The 15,341-nt window shown below is 31.1% G+C and overlaps 1 protein-coding gene and 1 pseudogene across 4 annotated transcripts; both read left to right on the top strand.

Annotated features, from left to right (window-relative positions):
* Positions 1 to 215: 215 nt before the first annotated feature.
* LOC111296910 (uncharacterized) lies at positions 216 to 3,584 on the top strand. Of its 3 annotated transcripts, XM_089769197.1 has the most exons (3): positions 216 to 2,781; positions 2,889 to 2,988; positions 3,444 to 3,584. In XM_089769197.1, exon 1 carries the CDS (start codon positions 433 to 435, stop codon positions 2,239 to 2,241), a length of 1,809 nt encoding a protein of 602 aa, XP_089625323.1. In that variant the 5' UTR covers positions 216 to 432; the 3' UTR covers positions 2,242 to 2,781; positions 2,889 to 2,988; positions 3,444 to 3,584. The 3 variants fall into 3 exon arrangements, with proteins under 3 accessions (XP_089625323.1, XP_089625322.1, XP_089625324.1); XM_089769196.1 differs by having other exon boundaries at positions 216 to 2,988; XM_089769198.1 differs by lacking the exon at positions 2,889 to 2,988 and having other exon boundaries at positions 216 to 2,477; positions 3,444 to 3,577.
* Positions 3,427 to 5,287, top strand: LOC149515622 (tubulin alpha-5 chain pseudogene; annotated as a pseudogene). The gene is made up of 3 exons (XR_016326320.1): positions 3,427 to 3,658; positions 3,749 to 3,948; positions 4,052 to 5,287. The product of XR_016326320.1 is annotated as a tubulin alpha-5 chain pseudogene (transcript).
* The last annotated feature ends 10,054 nt before the right edge of the window (positions 5,288 to 15,341 follow it).

Raw genomic sequence — 15,341 nt, 5'->3', positions numbered from 1 at the left:
CAAAATCTTTAATAATAATTTTTTTAGTATAATTTATCTTTCTAACATTGTTGCTTTTAAATTTAAACGTATATTTTAATACTGATTTTATTTCTACTACTAAGACGTTATCTAATATCACCTCTACGGTTATTTTCAATCTCAACGGATATAATTTCAGTCTATATCTAAATTAACCATCATTTAAATATCTAAGTTGGGATAGACGAGAATTTGAATGATAGATTTTAAGCAGCTCTAAATTGGCCAGATCCGATCTCGGCTTTTGAAACAGGTAAATGGTTTAAATGGAGCGCATCAATTAGGCGTGGGTACGAAATCAGGTTTGGACTTTTGACAGCAATTTATCATTTGAGCACGGTGCGTGGGTGTCTCATCCGACAACGAAGCAGCTGAAGGAAGAAGAATTGGAGCTTTCTGTTTGTTTTTTTGATGACGACGACGACGATGATGATGATGATGATGAGGGGTTGGAGAAGCTCTATGCTCTCTTCTTTTTCTTCTGCCTTTGATCATCTTCGACAATTGGGATCGGGTAACCCTAGATCTGCCACTTCTCTCTTTTATTCCCAAATCTCTTATTTCTCTACTACCCATTGCAAGAAGAAACCCAAGTATGTGTTTGATCAAATTGATGGTGCCTTAAACAAGTTTGATGAGATGCTACATATGCATCCACGTCCTTCTATTGTGGAATTTAGTCAATTATTAGGGGCCATTGTTAGAATGAAGTATTATGAAACTGCGGTTACTCTGTTGAGAAAAATGGAATTACTAGGAATTAATCCTGATGTTTATACTCTCAGCATTTTGGTAAATTCTTTTTGCTGCTTGCATCGTGTGGATTTTGGGTTTTCGGTTTTGGGGAAGATGTTGAAGTTGGGCATTGAACCAGATACTATAACACTCTCCACTTTGATCAATGGACTTTGCATTGGAGGTAAAGTAGCTCAAGCTGTGAGGTTGCTTGATGACATGATTCGAGAAGGGTATCAGCCTAGTTTAATCGCTTATACTACGATAGTAAATGGTCTTTGTAAAATCGGTGAAACTATTCGGGCTATTAGATTGCTAAGGACTATGGGAGAAATAGGTTATGCACCTAACATTGTAACATACAGCACTATCATCGATAGCCTTTGTAAGGACAAGAATGTAACCGAGGCTTTGAAGCTTTTCTCTGAAATGAGAGGTGAAGGCATTCCACCTAATGTTTTCACTTATAATTCCTTAATTCAGGGTATGTGTAATTCATGTCAGTGGAAGGAGGTCACAAGATTATTGAATGAAATGATGGCGAACAATTGCAAACCTGATGTCATCACATATAATATTGTGGCTGATGCCCTTTGTAAAGAGGGTAGGGTTTTAGAGGCTCAAAATATTTTTGATAGAATGATTCAACAAGGTGTTGAGCCTAATATAGTTACCTATTGTTCATTGATGGATGGATATTGTTTGCAAGGTAAAATGGGTGCAGCTAGAAAATTATTCAATTCAATAACTAACAAGGGTTGTGTACCTAATGTATTTAGTTACAGCATCATTATCAATGGATATTGTAAAGCTAAAAGGATTGATGAGGCAATGGAACTTTTTCATGAAATGACTCGAAATGGATTAATCCCTAATGTTGTTACTTACAACACTCTTATAGGTGGCATGTCACGGGTTGGAAGACTTGCATTTGCACAAGAACTTTTGAAAGAAATGAGTGCTCGTGGCCTAGTTCCAAACGCGATCACTTATTGTACTTTGTTGGATGGCTTATGCAAGCGTGGTCATATTCATAAGGCATTGGGACTTTTTCATGTAATGCAGAATAGTGGGTTAGATCCTAACATTGTCCACTATTCTATCTTAATTGATGGCTTGTGTCGAGTTGGGCAACTTAAAGTTGCAAGGAAATTATTTTGTGCTCTCAAAGTCAAAGGGATACACCCTAATGTTCACACCTATAATATAATGATCAGAGGACTTTGTAAAGAAGGGCTGCAGAATGAAGCATACAAACTGTTTAGTGAAATGGAAGTGGATGGTTGCATGCCAGATAGTTGCTCTTATAATGTGATGATTACAGGATTTCTTCAAAACAATGACATATCAAGGGGAATACAAATTCTTCGTGAAATGGTTAACAAAGGATTTTCTGCAAATGCATCTGTAGCAGCCATGCTAGTGGATCTAATGTGTCGTGATTCAACGGCTGAATATATTCGTGCAGTAGTTCAGAAACTTTGAAGACTATCAAAGTTCTAATATGGAGTGATTTCTTCCCAGCCAATATTAGTGCAATATATCCAAACAAGTTTTATAATCTGTCGGGGTTGCTAATAAATATCTAAGCAGTCCCTAATTCCATCATATGAACTTCCATATGGATGGCAGTATTTTACTCCTTGATTAGGCATTAGGCTGCATGCAAGTATCCTATTAAATTCAGGAAGAGGGCTGATTTTGAATTTTTCAGCCTGCGGGTACTCTTTTTTCTTCTGTTTTTCTCCTCCTTTTTTTATGTTTTTTTTTTTTTCTTCTAGGACACCTATAGGTATAGCAGTTTTAGGCTCTATTAATGGTTTACCATTCATTCTAGTTTTGATAATCTTGCAAAACGTATAATATTCTCCTTTGCAGAACAAATGTCAATGCTCGTTCATCCTGCTTTATAATCATATCGTCTTTTCCTGGTGGTGTTTCTTTGGAACTGGAAGCATTAGAAAGTTTTTTGTTGTGAGTTTTGTTGCATGGAAATGAGATATTTGGTTTGAATTGAAGTGAATGGTATAGAATTTAAATAATTCTTTTTTATTAACATAAATTTCCATTTGAAATGCATTTCCAATGCTCAGATGGCGAAGTCACCAGAGCTATCTCCTGTGGTGGTGCAGGATTTCTGTTGAGCCTCCACCATTTGGGGAACTGGCATGGCTAGCCACCTTATCTGCTCTAACTGAACATCTTACAGGGATAGGATCACATTGTGGAATTGTATGTACTGAAATTCAAAAAATTTCCCTGGATCTGTTATGAATTGACATGATTCTAATATAATGCATCTCTGTTTTCCTTTATTCTTCTTATCATATAAATTTATGTAGTTATGTTCTTATAGTTTTCCTCTCGATTTTTCCTCTACTTTATAGTTCCTAGTGAGGGACTTTGAACAATTTGATTAAACTTCTTGCCTTGCAATTTTCTCTTTTTGGTTGGTGTCATTTCTTTTGTGCTACTTGCCTTACTCTTTGCTTATCATTCTCAGATGTATAGTACAAATTTCATAGCAACAAATGCATGCCAGAAACTACTTATTTTTCTTAATATAAATTCCAGATCAAAGTGGACATAAACATTGAATGGGATTTATAAATGGATCACTGAATTATGGTTTTACCTCTGTCATTTCATGATCTGAACCTATAAAACTCGTTTGTGTTTGCTTGCAGTGACACCACCTTGGGTGTTTGCCACGATGATTTTAATACTTTCTTTAGTGAGACTGGGTCTGGCAAGCATGTGCCAAGAGCTATATTTGTTGATCTAGAGCCCACTGCCATTGATGAAGTTGGAGGAGGGACTATTAGACAACTCTTTCACTCAGGGCAACTTATTTCTGGCAAGGAAGATACTGCTAATAACTTTGCTAGAGGACATTATACAGGTACAAGCATCTTTTCTGCATTTCCACAGTGCTGGCAATTTTGTTATATTTGATCACTGGCTTAAACTTCTTTGGTGTTGTATACTGCAGTTGGTCAGGCAATTGTGGATCTTTGCCTTGACCAAGTGAGAAAATTGGCTGATAACTGCACTGGTTTGCAAGGATTTTTTGTATTTAGTGCTGTTGGCAGTGGAATTGGTTTTGGTTTGGGCTTGTTGCTTTTGGAGCGCTTGTCTGTAGATTATGGAAAGAAGTCAAAACTTGGCTTCACCATCTACCCTTCTCCTCAGGTAATTTCTTGAAGACTTCAAGGAAAAGTACAGGTTTCTTTTACCCTATGCTTGAACTATTATGTTTGTGCTATTCACTGAACAATTATCCCCAACTGTGCAGGTTTCTACTGCTGTTGTGGAACTTTATAATAGCGTGCTCTCAACTCATTCCCTCCTTGAACACACATGTTGCTGAGCTTCTTGACAATGAAGCTATATACGATATTTGTAGGAGATCCTTAGACATTGAAAGACCAACTCAAACGAACTTGAACCACTTGATATCCCAAATTATCACTTCTTTGACCACTTCATTGAGGTTTGATGGTGCCATAAACATGGACATCGCAGAGTTTGGACATTTTAGAGTTTCAGAATAACCTCTTGCTGTATCCTTGTATCCATATCATGCTCTCATCATATGCCCCAGCAATCTCAGCTGCAAAGGCTTACCATGAGCAGCTATCAGTTCCTGGGATTACAAGTGCTGTTTTTGAACCATCAAGCATGATGGCTAAATGTGATCCAAGGCATGGGAAGTACATGGCGTGCTGTTTAATGTACCTAAGGATGTCAATGCTGCTGTTGCTACCATCAGAACTAAGCTGACAGTTCAGTTAGTAGATTGGTTAGTAGACATCTCTTACATTTCATTTCCAAATAATTATGTATAAGGAATCTGATTATCATTAGGGCACAGAGTTCACCAAGGGGAAAACATTGATTTTGCCTTCGGTTTGTTATCTGAATGATTGCGATGCATCTTTTATTTGAGGTGCCTCACTGGTTTCAAGTGTGGTATCAACTATCAGCCACCCACTGTGGTACCATGGGGTGATCTTGCTAAGGTACAGCGTGCAGCATCCATGATCAGCCACCCACTATGCATGATTGGCAGAGGTTTTCTCCCGAATTGACCACAAGTTTGATCTCATGTATGCCAAGAGAGCATTTGTTCACTGGCATGTAGGTGAAGGAATGGAGGAAAGTGAATTCTCAGATTCCCGTGAAGATGTTGCTGCTCTCTAGAAACAGAAGATTACTAGATCTATATTTCATGAAAGCAGCAGCTAATGGTCCATCATGTTCCTCAACTCATTTCAGTTCATCAGCTATTCTTATTCTTGTAAATTTGTGCATGTGTACTTCATGTCTTGAATTTGTCTACCTTTGTATGTCTTTGCTCTGAACGTGGGTGGTTTCAAGTCTAGTTGTGAGAACCTATAGTTTCTGTGTTATAAGATGTGGCCCCTTTCAATGTCTAATAAAGCTTCTGCTTTGTGCCACGATTTATATAATGCAAGTCGAAATTTCCCAGAAAAATAACAGAAACAATAAGAAAGTAAAGATTTCCCAATTTTCTGTTTGGTGAGTGATTAAATGTTTTGCTACAGACTGTATAGAAACAGAAGTTTTCCATTTAAGAAAAACAATATTTAAAAAAAATAATAAGGATTGATGAATAAGGTCCAACATCTTGTTAAAAAATTTTTAATGATTTTTTTTATATATGTAATTACTAATCTTGTTTATTCATCAAATAAATAACTTAACTAGATGAAAACTTTACTTATTTTTTCCTATTATAAAGAGAGACAAGATTTAATGAAATTTTTATTTACAACTTGTGAAATTCGATATTAAAAATAATTTATTAAAAATTTTAATCTAAAATTGAAATTCATAAATTAAAAGATTTTAAATTAAAAGTTTTATTAAATCATTTTTAATATTAAATTTCATGAATTTCATTTAAATTATTTTATAAAAAAAATAGCTATCTTGACTTGTGAGCAATTTTGTAAAAGTTCAAAAATAACTTAATTAATCAACTATTTACTTATGTTTTTGTATTTAAGATTGCTTAGAATTGAAATTTTATTATTAAAATTAAAATTTTAACATTTTATTAAATTATTGACTAAAGACTTTTTTAAATCTAATGTCTAAAAATACTAATTAATTTCTATCAACAACAAATTTTATTGGTCAATGGTTGTCAAACTTGATTAAATAAAAAGTGGATTTTGTTAATAATGATCTTGAGATAGTTTTTAAAATTAAAAGTTTTCATGGAGTGGACGGCTAATTCTCTCTCCCTATTTTTTTTATTTTTTATTATTTTTTTATCCATGTCAATCTTCATAAGTTTCTTTCTTCAAAAGTTTTAGACTTTTTTTTTAACCTTGAAAACTTTTTTCCCAAGAGTTAGCATTAACTTTAAGAAAATGATAATTTTTGTTGAGCTAAATGCTCAAATCAAAATCAAACATTTAGATGTTTGCTCAATTTAGGATCAAACGTTTTAATTCATACAAATAAATATCAAACGTTATTGATTTGTAACAATATACGATTTATTTTAACGGTAAAAGGAATGTGCATCTTAGGCGCCGTTATAACACGTAAAAAGAATAGGAAACGACTGATGAGGAAAAATTATGCTGATTTGGATTTTTTTGGTCAAAAACGCCTTGAGTACTCCCATCATAAAAATTTATGAAGGGATTATTGAAGGCATTTTTGGTGAGAAACGCCTTTAATAACCTCATTAAATATTTTTTGGGTATATTTAAGAGATTTTTGATGAAAAATACATTAAATAATCATATCATAAACATTTATGAGAGGATTATTGAAAGTGTTTTTTGCCAAGATTGCTTGAATTTTCTTTGGGTTTGCCTCTATCCCCCTCTTATTAATTATATAGCTGAGAAATTTACCCGACACAACTCCAAAGGCATACTTGTTCGAGTTAAGCCTTATACTATATTTTTTAAATGTGTTAAAGGCCTTTTCAAGGTCCTTCAAGTGTTTAGCCAGGCTCTTTGCTTTTTACTATTATATCATCCACATATACCTCCATATTATGATCGATTTAATTTTTTAAAACCTTGTTGACTAGTCTTTAATAGGTTACCCCTACATTTTTCAAAACAAAAGGCATCATTTTGTAGCAATAAAAACCCTTTTTCAGTGATAAAAGCCATTTTTTCCTCATATTCCTTCAATATTTTAATATGGTTGTAACCAAGGTAAACGTCCATAAAACTAAAAAGGCTATGCTCAGTATTGTCATCCACTAATTGATCTATGTTAGGGAGAGCAAAACCATCTTTTAGGCATATTTTATTAAGGTCGGTAAAGTCAACATACATATTTTATTTTTCATTGTATTTCTTGACCATGACTACATTGGCTATTCATTCGGGATAGTAAACCTCCCTAACGAAACATGTTTGTAGTAGTTTAGTGACTTCATCCTAAATAGCCTTTTACCTTTTAGGGGTAAAAATCCTATTATTTTGTTGAATTAGTTTCGTATTAGGTTGGTATGCAACCTATGGACTATTACCTCGATGTCAATACCAGGTATATCGAATGGTGTCCAGGTGAATAAGTCAATATTATTCCTCAAAAGTTGGATTAACTGCTAATTATATTCAAGTTTAATTCTAATCTATATATATGTTTTCCCAGAATGGGATGAATACAAAGTTTTTTCCTGACTCAGTTTAGTTTTCATTTGCCTCAAGTTTTTGATCAATTATTTTTTTGTCTAGTTAAATTAAAACCACTTTTTGTGGAGACAAATCTTGATGTGACAGATAGTATATTATTGATAAAATGATTAGAATGTAGAACTAAAAAAATGTGTGTATATTTCAATTCAATTTTTCAAATTTTCTTTTGGCTGACATGTTAGCTTGATCCCATTAACACGTGAATATTCATTAGCTTAAGAGCTTTGTCATTTTCAAGATCTATTTAAAAATTAAAAAAATTATTGTTATCTTTTGTTGGAATGGAGCTTAAGAGCATAAAGCAACTTAAAGGAGTGTTTCTATCAGGTCGATTTTTTATTGTTGTAGGTGCTTACTCTTGTTTTCTTGCTTCTCTTTGGTTTCTATTGTTTGCTTCTCTTTTTTAACCTTTTCAGCCTCAGTTGAATTGTCAGTCTATTTTTCAGCCCTTCATTTCATTATTGTAACATAGCATTGTCATGCCATGAAGTGGTCTCTTCTTACTTCTTCAATCCCATAAAAGGTTGGAAACTTTACTTTTAGATAGGGAGCTAAACCCATAAGCCACATAATAAACTGACAAGGTTAGCTCAGTATCACGTTACAAGTAGATATGATATCTATAACCATAAATTCTATGATTGATGTGATCGTTCTCGATTTTATCTCCAAAGAGATTAGTAGTTTGATAGTTCATTTAATTGTTACTTATTCATTTCCAAATTCAATAAGGGTAATAGTGATCAGCCGTAGCTAGTTTTCCCTAATTTCTATCTTTTTCTTGTTGGCATGGTACGAGACATCAGTTAAACTTCTATTATTGAACAAGATCTTTCTAACCACATAATTATACACTATTACTATGATCACTATAGCATCATCGTAAATGATTGGGTTTCTTTTAAGTCCTTCGAACTGATTAAGATTGGTTTGTCCCTTTAGTCTTTTTTTTTTGAGAAATCGATAGCCATAACCATACCTTGGTCAAATTTTTTTTTCATCGAAGTGGAGCTTCATTCAGTGGTCACGTTAATTACCATGGTAATTGATCTATTATTCGTAGCTTAACCCTTATTCTATCTTTACTCATTTATCAAAACTTTTCATCTTTTGTTTTCCTCTGGCCCACCTTCTCTATCATTTATGGGTTTTCTTCAATCCCTTATGTAGTATGATCTACTCTGCCTTTACCTTCATTGGTCCACAAACCTCGATAGTTGACTTCTTTTGATTAGAGCTTCAATATCATTTTTCAGGTCAAAACGATTTTCGGTGTTATGATTTATGTCTTTATGGAATATACATCTTTTGATCAAATCCCTTATTATGTTTTGCCTCAATAGCTTCGACCATTTGAGCTCCAGATTTCTTTCAATTTGCATTAAAATCCTCTCTCGATAAGATATTCGATATTGTGTAGGTTTTTTTTTACTGGAACTCTTAGCATTGTCTCATTTCCCTTTTGGGAGAGGATCGTAAAATTTTTTTCCTTTTTTACAACCATGGAGGACGGATAAGCTTTTCTCACCTCAATCGCAGAGAAAAGGGATGAGCTTCTCTTACCTCAGCTATTTCTCATCGTAGCTTTAGTATTTATGTATTTCTTAGCTACAAGTAGCACATCGACAAAAGTTTTGGGCAGCTCTAAGGACAAGGTCAGCTCAAGGTGGTACTCTCTGTCATTGAGCCCACTTGTTAAGGTGGCTACAACAACCGTTTGTTATAGGTCTTTCACCTATATGGCTTTTCATGTTAAAACGTGTGATATAATCCTTTAAAGATTCATTCAAACCTTGATGAATCGACATCAGGTGCAATGTCATTTTTTCATTCTTCAGCTACTCACAAATCAGGACAGGAATGAGCGGCTAAGTTATTTAAATGATGTGATCGAATTTAGCTTTAAGCTATTATATCAAGACCAAGCTATGCCCTAGAGGGTAATAGCAAGCCCTCTACATATCATAGCTTCGTCTGCACCATGCATCATCATATTCTAATTTTCAAGTATTTGAATTTGCATGGTTAACCTAGATATGATAACCCATGCAACAAAAAAATGAAAAATAGTAGTAGAGACATGAGACGGATATTAATGAAAAGTTGTCTTTTATTCTATGTATTCAATCAAGCGCAAATAAAAGGAAATATCACATGTTGTGAATTTGCTTCCTTGCGTAACATGTAGAATAGCATTTTTATTCTTGAAGAAAGAGCTGGAACTGATGATTTTCTGTATATATAAGAAAGTAGCAATTGATAAATATGAAACTTTCTATAACATAACATAATAGAAGCTCATTTATCTCATTGGGCTTTTCTAGATTTTAAACTTTTGTTTAAGGCTTTTTACCCTTTCACTTTAACATTCATAACATGATCTAAAGCACAATTGATTCCCCAATAATTGAGTAATTTGATCTTTCATTAAAATATATCAATTTTTAAAATATGAGTGTAAAATAAGAAAGCTGTCAAATGATAGCAATTCTTTGTAATGAATTATCAAATACATTTAATGCAAATATCTTAATATAAAATCATTTAATCAAATAAATAATAAAAAAAGATTTCGAACCATAATTGAGTGCTACCAACATATTAACAAGAAGTAAGAGCTTTGAACCACATTTCAGAGAGAAAAGAATAACAAAGTTCAAATAGACAAGCCTAAAGCTTATAAATTTTATCATTTTAACTACAAACTAAATTATCATGGTTGAAACTATGTATCATTTCAATCCTACAGAAGAGTACAACTAAGAGTGATTTTTGTCCACTATTGAATCTTAATTGAATTGAAATATGAGTAATTAAAGTCATATAAAGTGTTAGACCTTTTTATTAATTGATCATATGAACTATTACTCTTATACTAAACAAAATTATCTAAATGATAGTATGAGGTAATCATTGGTCTACTTTAACAAATAGTCCATCAATGGCATAAAAGGTTTTGTAAAAATTTGTCATACATACTACAAGATAAAACATTCACAACAAAATATTATCAGTTTTAATGACAAAATTTTACTTTTGATCTTGGCCTTCTTAGTGCAATTCTATCGATTTTGCGAAAAATTTATCCGATCGAGGCACTTCTACGTACAAAACTTATTTTACTTTTAAAGTAGTTGAAATGGAAAATAAAGGATGTTAGTATGATAAGAATGAATAATAAATTATATTCATTACAACATATATATCCACCTAAATCCATTTTCATAACACACATTCATGGATAGATTATGTAACAGAAAAATAAAATAAAATAATTTAATTTATTTATATTAATTTTGATTAATACAATAAAACCATAATATTTCAATAATTAATAATGTATAAATTTCACTAAACTATCAAATATATATAAGTTATTTCAAAACAAATATAAATCTTAATAATATATAAATTACTTCAAAATGAGATAATTATTAGTAATATATAAATTATAACCTCAAATCAGCATAAATAATTTTAATTTCTATAATTATTATTAAAATGTAAAAAATATCAAATATAAAACATCAATCAAAATATATTTAAATCTTAATATACATTAAACCCAAATTAACTAATATAAATCTTAAACATAAAAAAGTTAATAAATTTAAAACAAAACCCAACAAATCTCAATAAAACTTTCACAAATAAAAAATAAATAACTCAACAAACGAAAAAATCCATAATAATACTAAAATAAAATAAAAAAATTAACAATACTCAATATTAATACTCAACAAAAAATCCAACAAAAATATTTAACCAACAATTTTCAACAAAAATTTAACCACAACCCAAACAAATTTCAACAACTATAAAACCAACAAAAACTCAACAAATTGATATTCAAAACCCAAATAAATTTCAACAAATGAATAACTAACAAAACCTCAACACATTAGTAATTAAAACTCAAACAAGTTTCAACAAATTTATAACAAAAAATTAAACCCTAAACTCAACAAATATATAACATTAAATACAACATAAAATAAAATAATTAAAAAAAAAACTTAATAGATGGAAGAGACACATTTATGTCGGTCGATGCACTTGGATGGCGGTGTAAGATGGCAAGGTGGCAGGGAGAGAAGGAAGGAGAGAGGGAAGGGGGAAGAAAATTAGGGATTTAAGAAAGAAATTGGGGGAAAAATGAGTTGCCTCAATAGGGGATTTGAATTTTTGTAACTCTTCGCGATGATTTTACTGACGAAAATTTCGTCAATAATATTAAAAGTTTTTAAAAATACTTTTAACGATGATTTTAGCGATAGAATTTCCATTGGTTACGTCAAAAAAAATTTTTTTCAAAATTTTTTACCAATGAAAATTTTCGTTGGCAAATCTATCAATAGCTTTTAATGACGAATTTATAGATGAAAAAAATTCATCGATAAATTTGGCTGCAATTCACTTCACACTTTTAGTGACGGATTATCAACAGATTTAATTTCGTCGGTAATTTGTTCAGTAATCTATTAATAAAAGTGTTTTCTTTTTAACTTTATCAAAATTTTGTCGGTAATTAATGACGAAAAAATTATGTTTGTAAAATTTTGTCGATAATGCTTAAAATTCTAGTAGTTATTAAACTACAAATTGTTTAGTGAAGGTAACTAATCCAATTTTCATGTACCCCATTAAATCAAGTTTATAAAAATTATCTTGATATCTTAATATGATATCATTATGAATTTTGTAAATTTCAAGTATAATAAATAACTTTTTATGTAAATTAATGTAAACTTAATAATGCAAGATTTTGATCTTTTTAAGGCAAAATTCCCTAAAAAGGAATGCATGTGAGCCAAAAGCCGAGTTAACCAAAACAAATATGTTGTAACATTAAATGCAACATCAAATTATACAAGTTCTTAAGTGTGAGTTTGTATAAAAGTCTTAAAATTTTTAAAAAAATTTTGTTGTAATGTCTAGATCTAGGGATCTATTACTAGATATTAACTTGAGGAGTCACCATCAATCTTTTTTTGTTTAGGTGCTATTGGCCACCTAACTAAATCTGTCCCTTTTTAAAGAGAAATCTTAAGTTTGGCTTAGATATCTTTAAAAGGAAGATTCAATGTCTACAAAACCATAACTAGATTCAAAAGTACGATTACGTGTGAAGAAGGTTATAGCACCCTCACAACGTCCATCGAAAAATGGTACCAGCTCAATTTCGTGTTATCCATTAAGCTTTAAAAAATTTATCAAATGATTAATTATTGGAAATAATTCTTAATTGACTCAATACTTTTGGTAGAAAATTAAAAAAATTCTCTCACCTCAAGAGTATACAAGAAAACTACTGTTTCTTTTATAAAAGCTCAATCGTCAGATTATTTAACATTAAAAATTTTTCAAGAAAAGAAAAAAGAGAAAATGATAAATGAATGATGATTTGACTTTCGATATAGATCTTTTTTTTTTGTTTTATAAGAAAAAACTCATGCTTTTATAAAAGAAAAATTGATACTTTCAACTTTTCCTTAAAGCATTTTAAGGTTTTTTTTTATTTTTTATTTTCAAGAAAATTGACACTTTCAACTTTTCCTTAAAAATATATTTTTTTAGAATTTTATTTTTAAGGAAATTGGTACTTCCAACTTTTCCTTAAAAATATTTTTTTTTGAAAATTTTATTTTCAAGGAAAATTGATACTTTCAACTTTTTCTCAAAAATAGATTTTTTGAAAATTTTATTTTCGAGAAAAATTTATACTTTTGACTTTTCCTTTAAAATATTTTTTTTGAAAATTTATTTTAAAGCGATCATTGAAAATTAAAAAATGTTTAATTAAATGAATAAATGATTTCAATTTAATCTATAGATAAATTGGCAAAAAAAATCATATTAATAGATAAATAACAAAAATAAAAAGAAAAAAATATAAAGAAAACCTTGGAATGGCTCGGCTCAGCGTGACAGAAACGTGGCTCGAGAGACAAAAGTAGTTGGACGGCTTGATTCATGGTTCGGCTCAACGGCTCAACAACGACTAAGTGAAACGAGTAAACAAGTTGAAATGTTTTTTTGCTTTTTTTTTTCTCTTTATTTGCTTTCTGTGTTTGTGTTTGTCCATTTTGTATATGATATATGGATATTTATAGGGTGAAATCCGAGAGTACTAAAACCAGATGGAATTTTAATCCCTTTTGAGTTTCAACTCTAAGCTTTAATCCAACTAAAACGCCTCAACCTAGTCCTACCCAAATTCAACCACCCTTTTTTTCTTCATTTTTCTAGCTTTTTCATTTTTTTTTATTTTTTCATAAAATCACTTAGACCCCTAGACAGATTGGGGTATCTATAGTGCCTCTCTTTCCACATTTTTTGTGAAACAAGAATTGTACAAAGACATAGATAATCCAATCCACTCAACACGTATTTTTTTTTTTAAAAGTAAACAAAGCTCCTCTAAACAGAAGCTCAACGACTTTGAGAAAAATAAATGCTCTTCTAAATAAAGGCTCTACAACTTTTGAAAAAAATGATGCTCCTCTAAATAGAGGCACCACAACTTAAAAAAAAAAATTGCTCCTCTAAACAGAGGACCACAACTTTGAAAAATAAATTGCTCATTTAAACAGAAGCACCACAACTTTAGAAAAATAAATTACTCCTCTAAACAGAAGCACCATAACTTTGAAAAATAAATTGCTCCTCTAAATAAAGGCACCATAACTTTGGAAAAATGAACAAGGTTCTTATAATTAGAGGATCAACAACTTTGAAAAAAATAAACAAAGCTCCTTCAATCAGAGGCTCAATAGCTTTGAAAAAAATAAACAATGCTATCGACAATCATGTCCAGAGGAGTTATAAATTGTGTTTAAAGGAATTTTAGGAGATTATGCCCGAAGGTCTTACAAATCGATCATAATACTAAGAGATATCATTGTTCAAAGATTAGAATCTTACCTCACAAGCTTTTTTTCAAACGAGAATTTGAAACTTTTACATCGAAAAGTCTTCATATTTGTCTTCTCTATGTGGGATCCTGAAATATCTCTATTTCTTGAGTTTATGCACTAGACTTTCTAAATGTTGTATATGCTATGCACTAGACATTTAAAAATGCAATGCATGCTATACAAATATTGATTAATTGTCGTACTCAAGCTTTTTAAGCTCTTTTCTTGGGCCACAAACCCTTTAACCTTCAAATACTAAGACCATATGAACGTGACTCTCAATCATCCCTCTCATTTCATTCTCATATTCTTTTTGCAAGAAATCTCTTTTCGAATTCAATGTCCTTATCAGGAACTAAACATTTTAAAATTTTTTTATCACTCTCAACCTTTCCAATGTAATGTCGAAATCTTTCATGCTATTATTCATTTATCAATTATTATTTCAACCTCAAAAAGTAAAAATGCACTCACACATTTGTTTCAGTATAAGGTATTAAAAAAAGTAAGAATGGCTGAAAAATAATCAACAAAAAGAAAAACTCAAAGAATGAAGTGGAATATCTTTTATTAGCAAAAATGCTGGCAAACTTTGACACATAAAAGAAAACAAAAGAATTACAATGATGGTTATGGGGAGACAATGCCCAAAAATAAACAATCAAATAATCATGATAACATATCTCAAAGTTTTTTTGAAAAACTCAACCACCCGATGCACTTAACAACTTAGAGCTCTTCAGAATATGCTAGCCTCCATGCCAATGAATTTTTAGATTTGATGCTGTATTTTCTTTACCTAAGCTGCCTTCTTAGGTTTTCAACTTAGATAAACCCTTTTTGACTCAAACCGTCTTTTTGGAGTTTTTGCCTTAAGTCCTACTTTTTTCATTTTTCATTTTTATTTTTATTCTGTTCTTTTTATTTTTCCATTTTTTGCTTTTTTTTTTCAAGCATAGTATTTTTGCAC

Source organism: Durio zibethinus, chromosome 12, assembly GCF_047325235.1.
Source record: "Durio zibethinus cultivar Kanyao isolate XHJ-2024 chromosome 12, ASM4732523v1, whole genome shotgun sequence".
Taxonomy (NCBI): domain Eukaryota; kingdom Viridiplantae; phylum Streptophyta; class Magnoliopsida; order Malvales; family Malvaceae; genus Durio; species Durio zibethinus.
The sequence above is the reverse complement of the archived record's forward strand: the minus strand, read 5'-3'. Positions and strand labels throughout refer to the sequence as shown.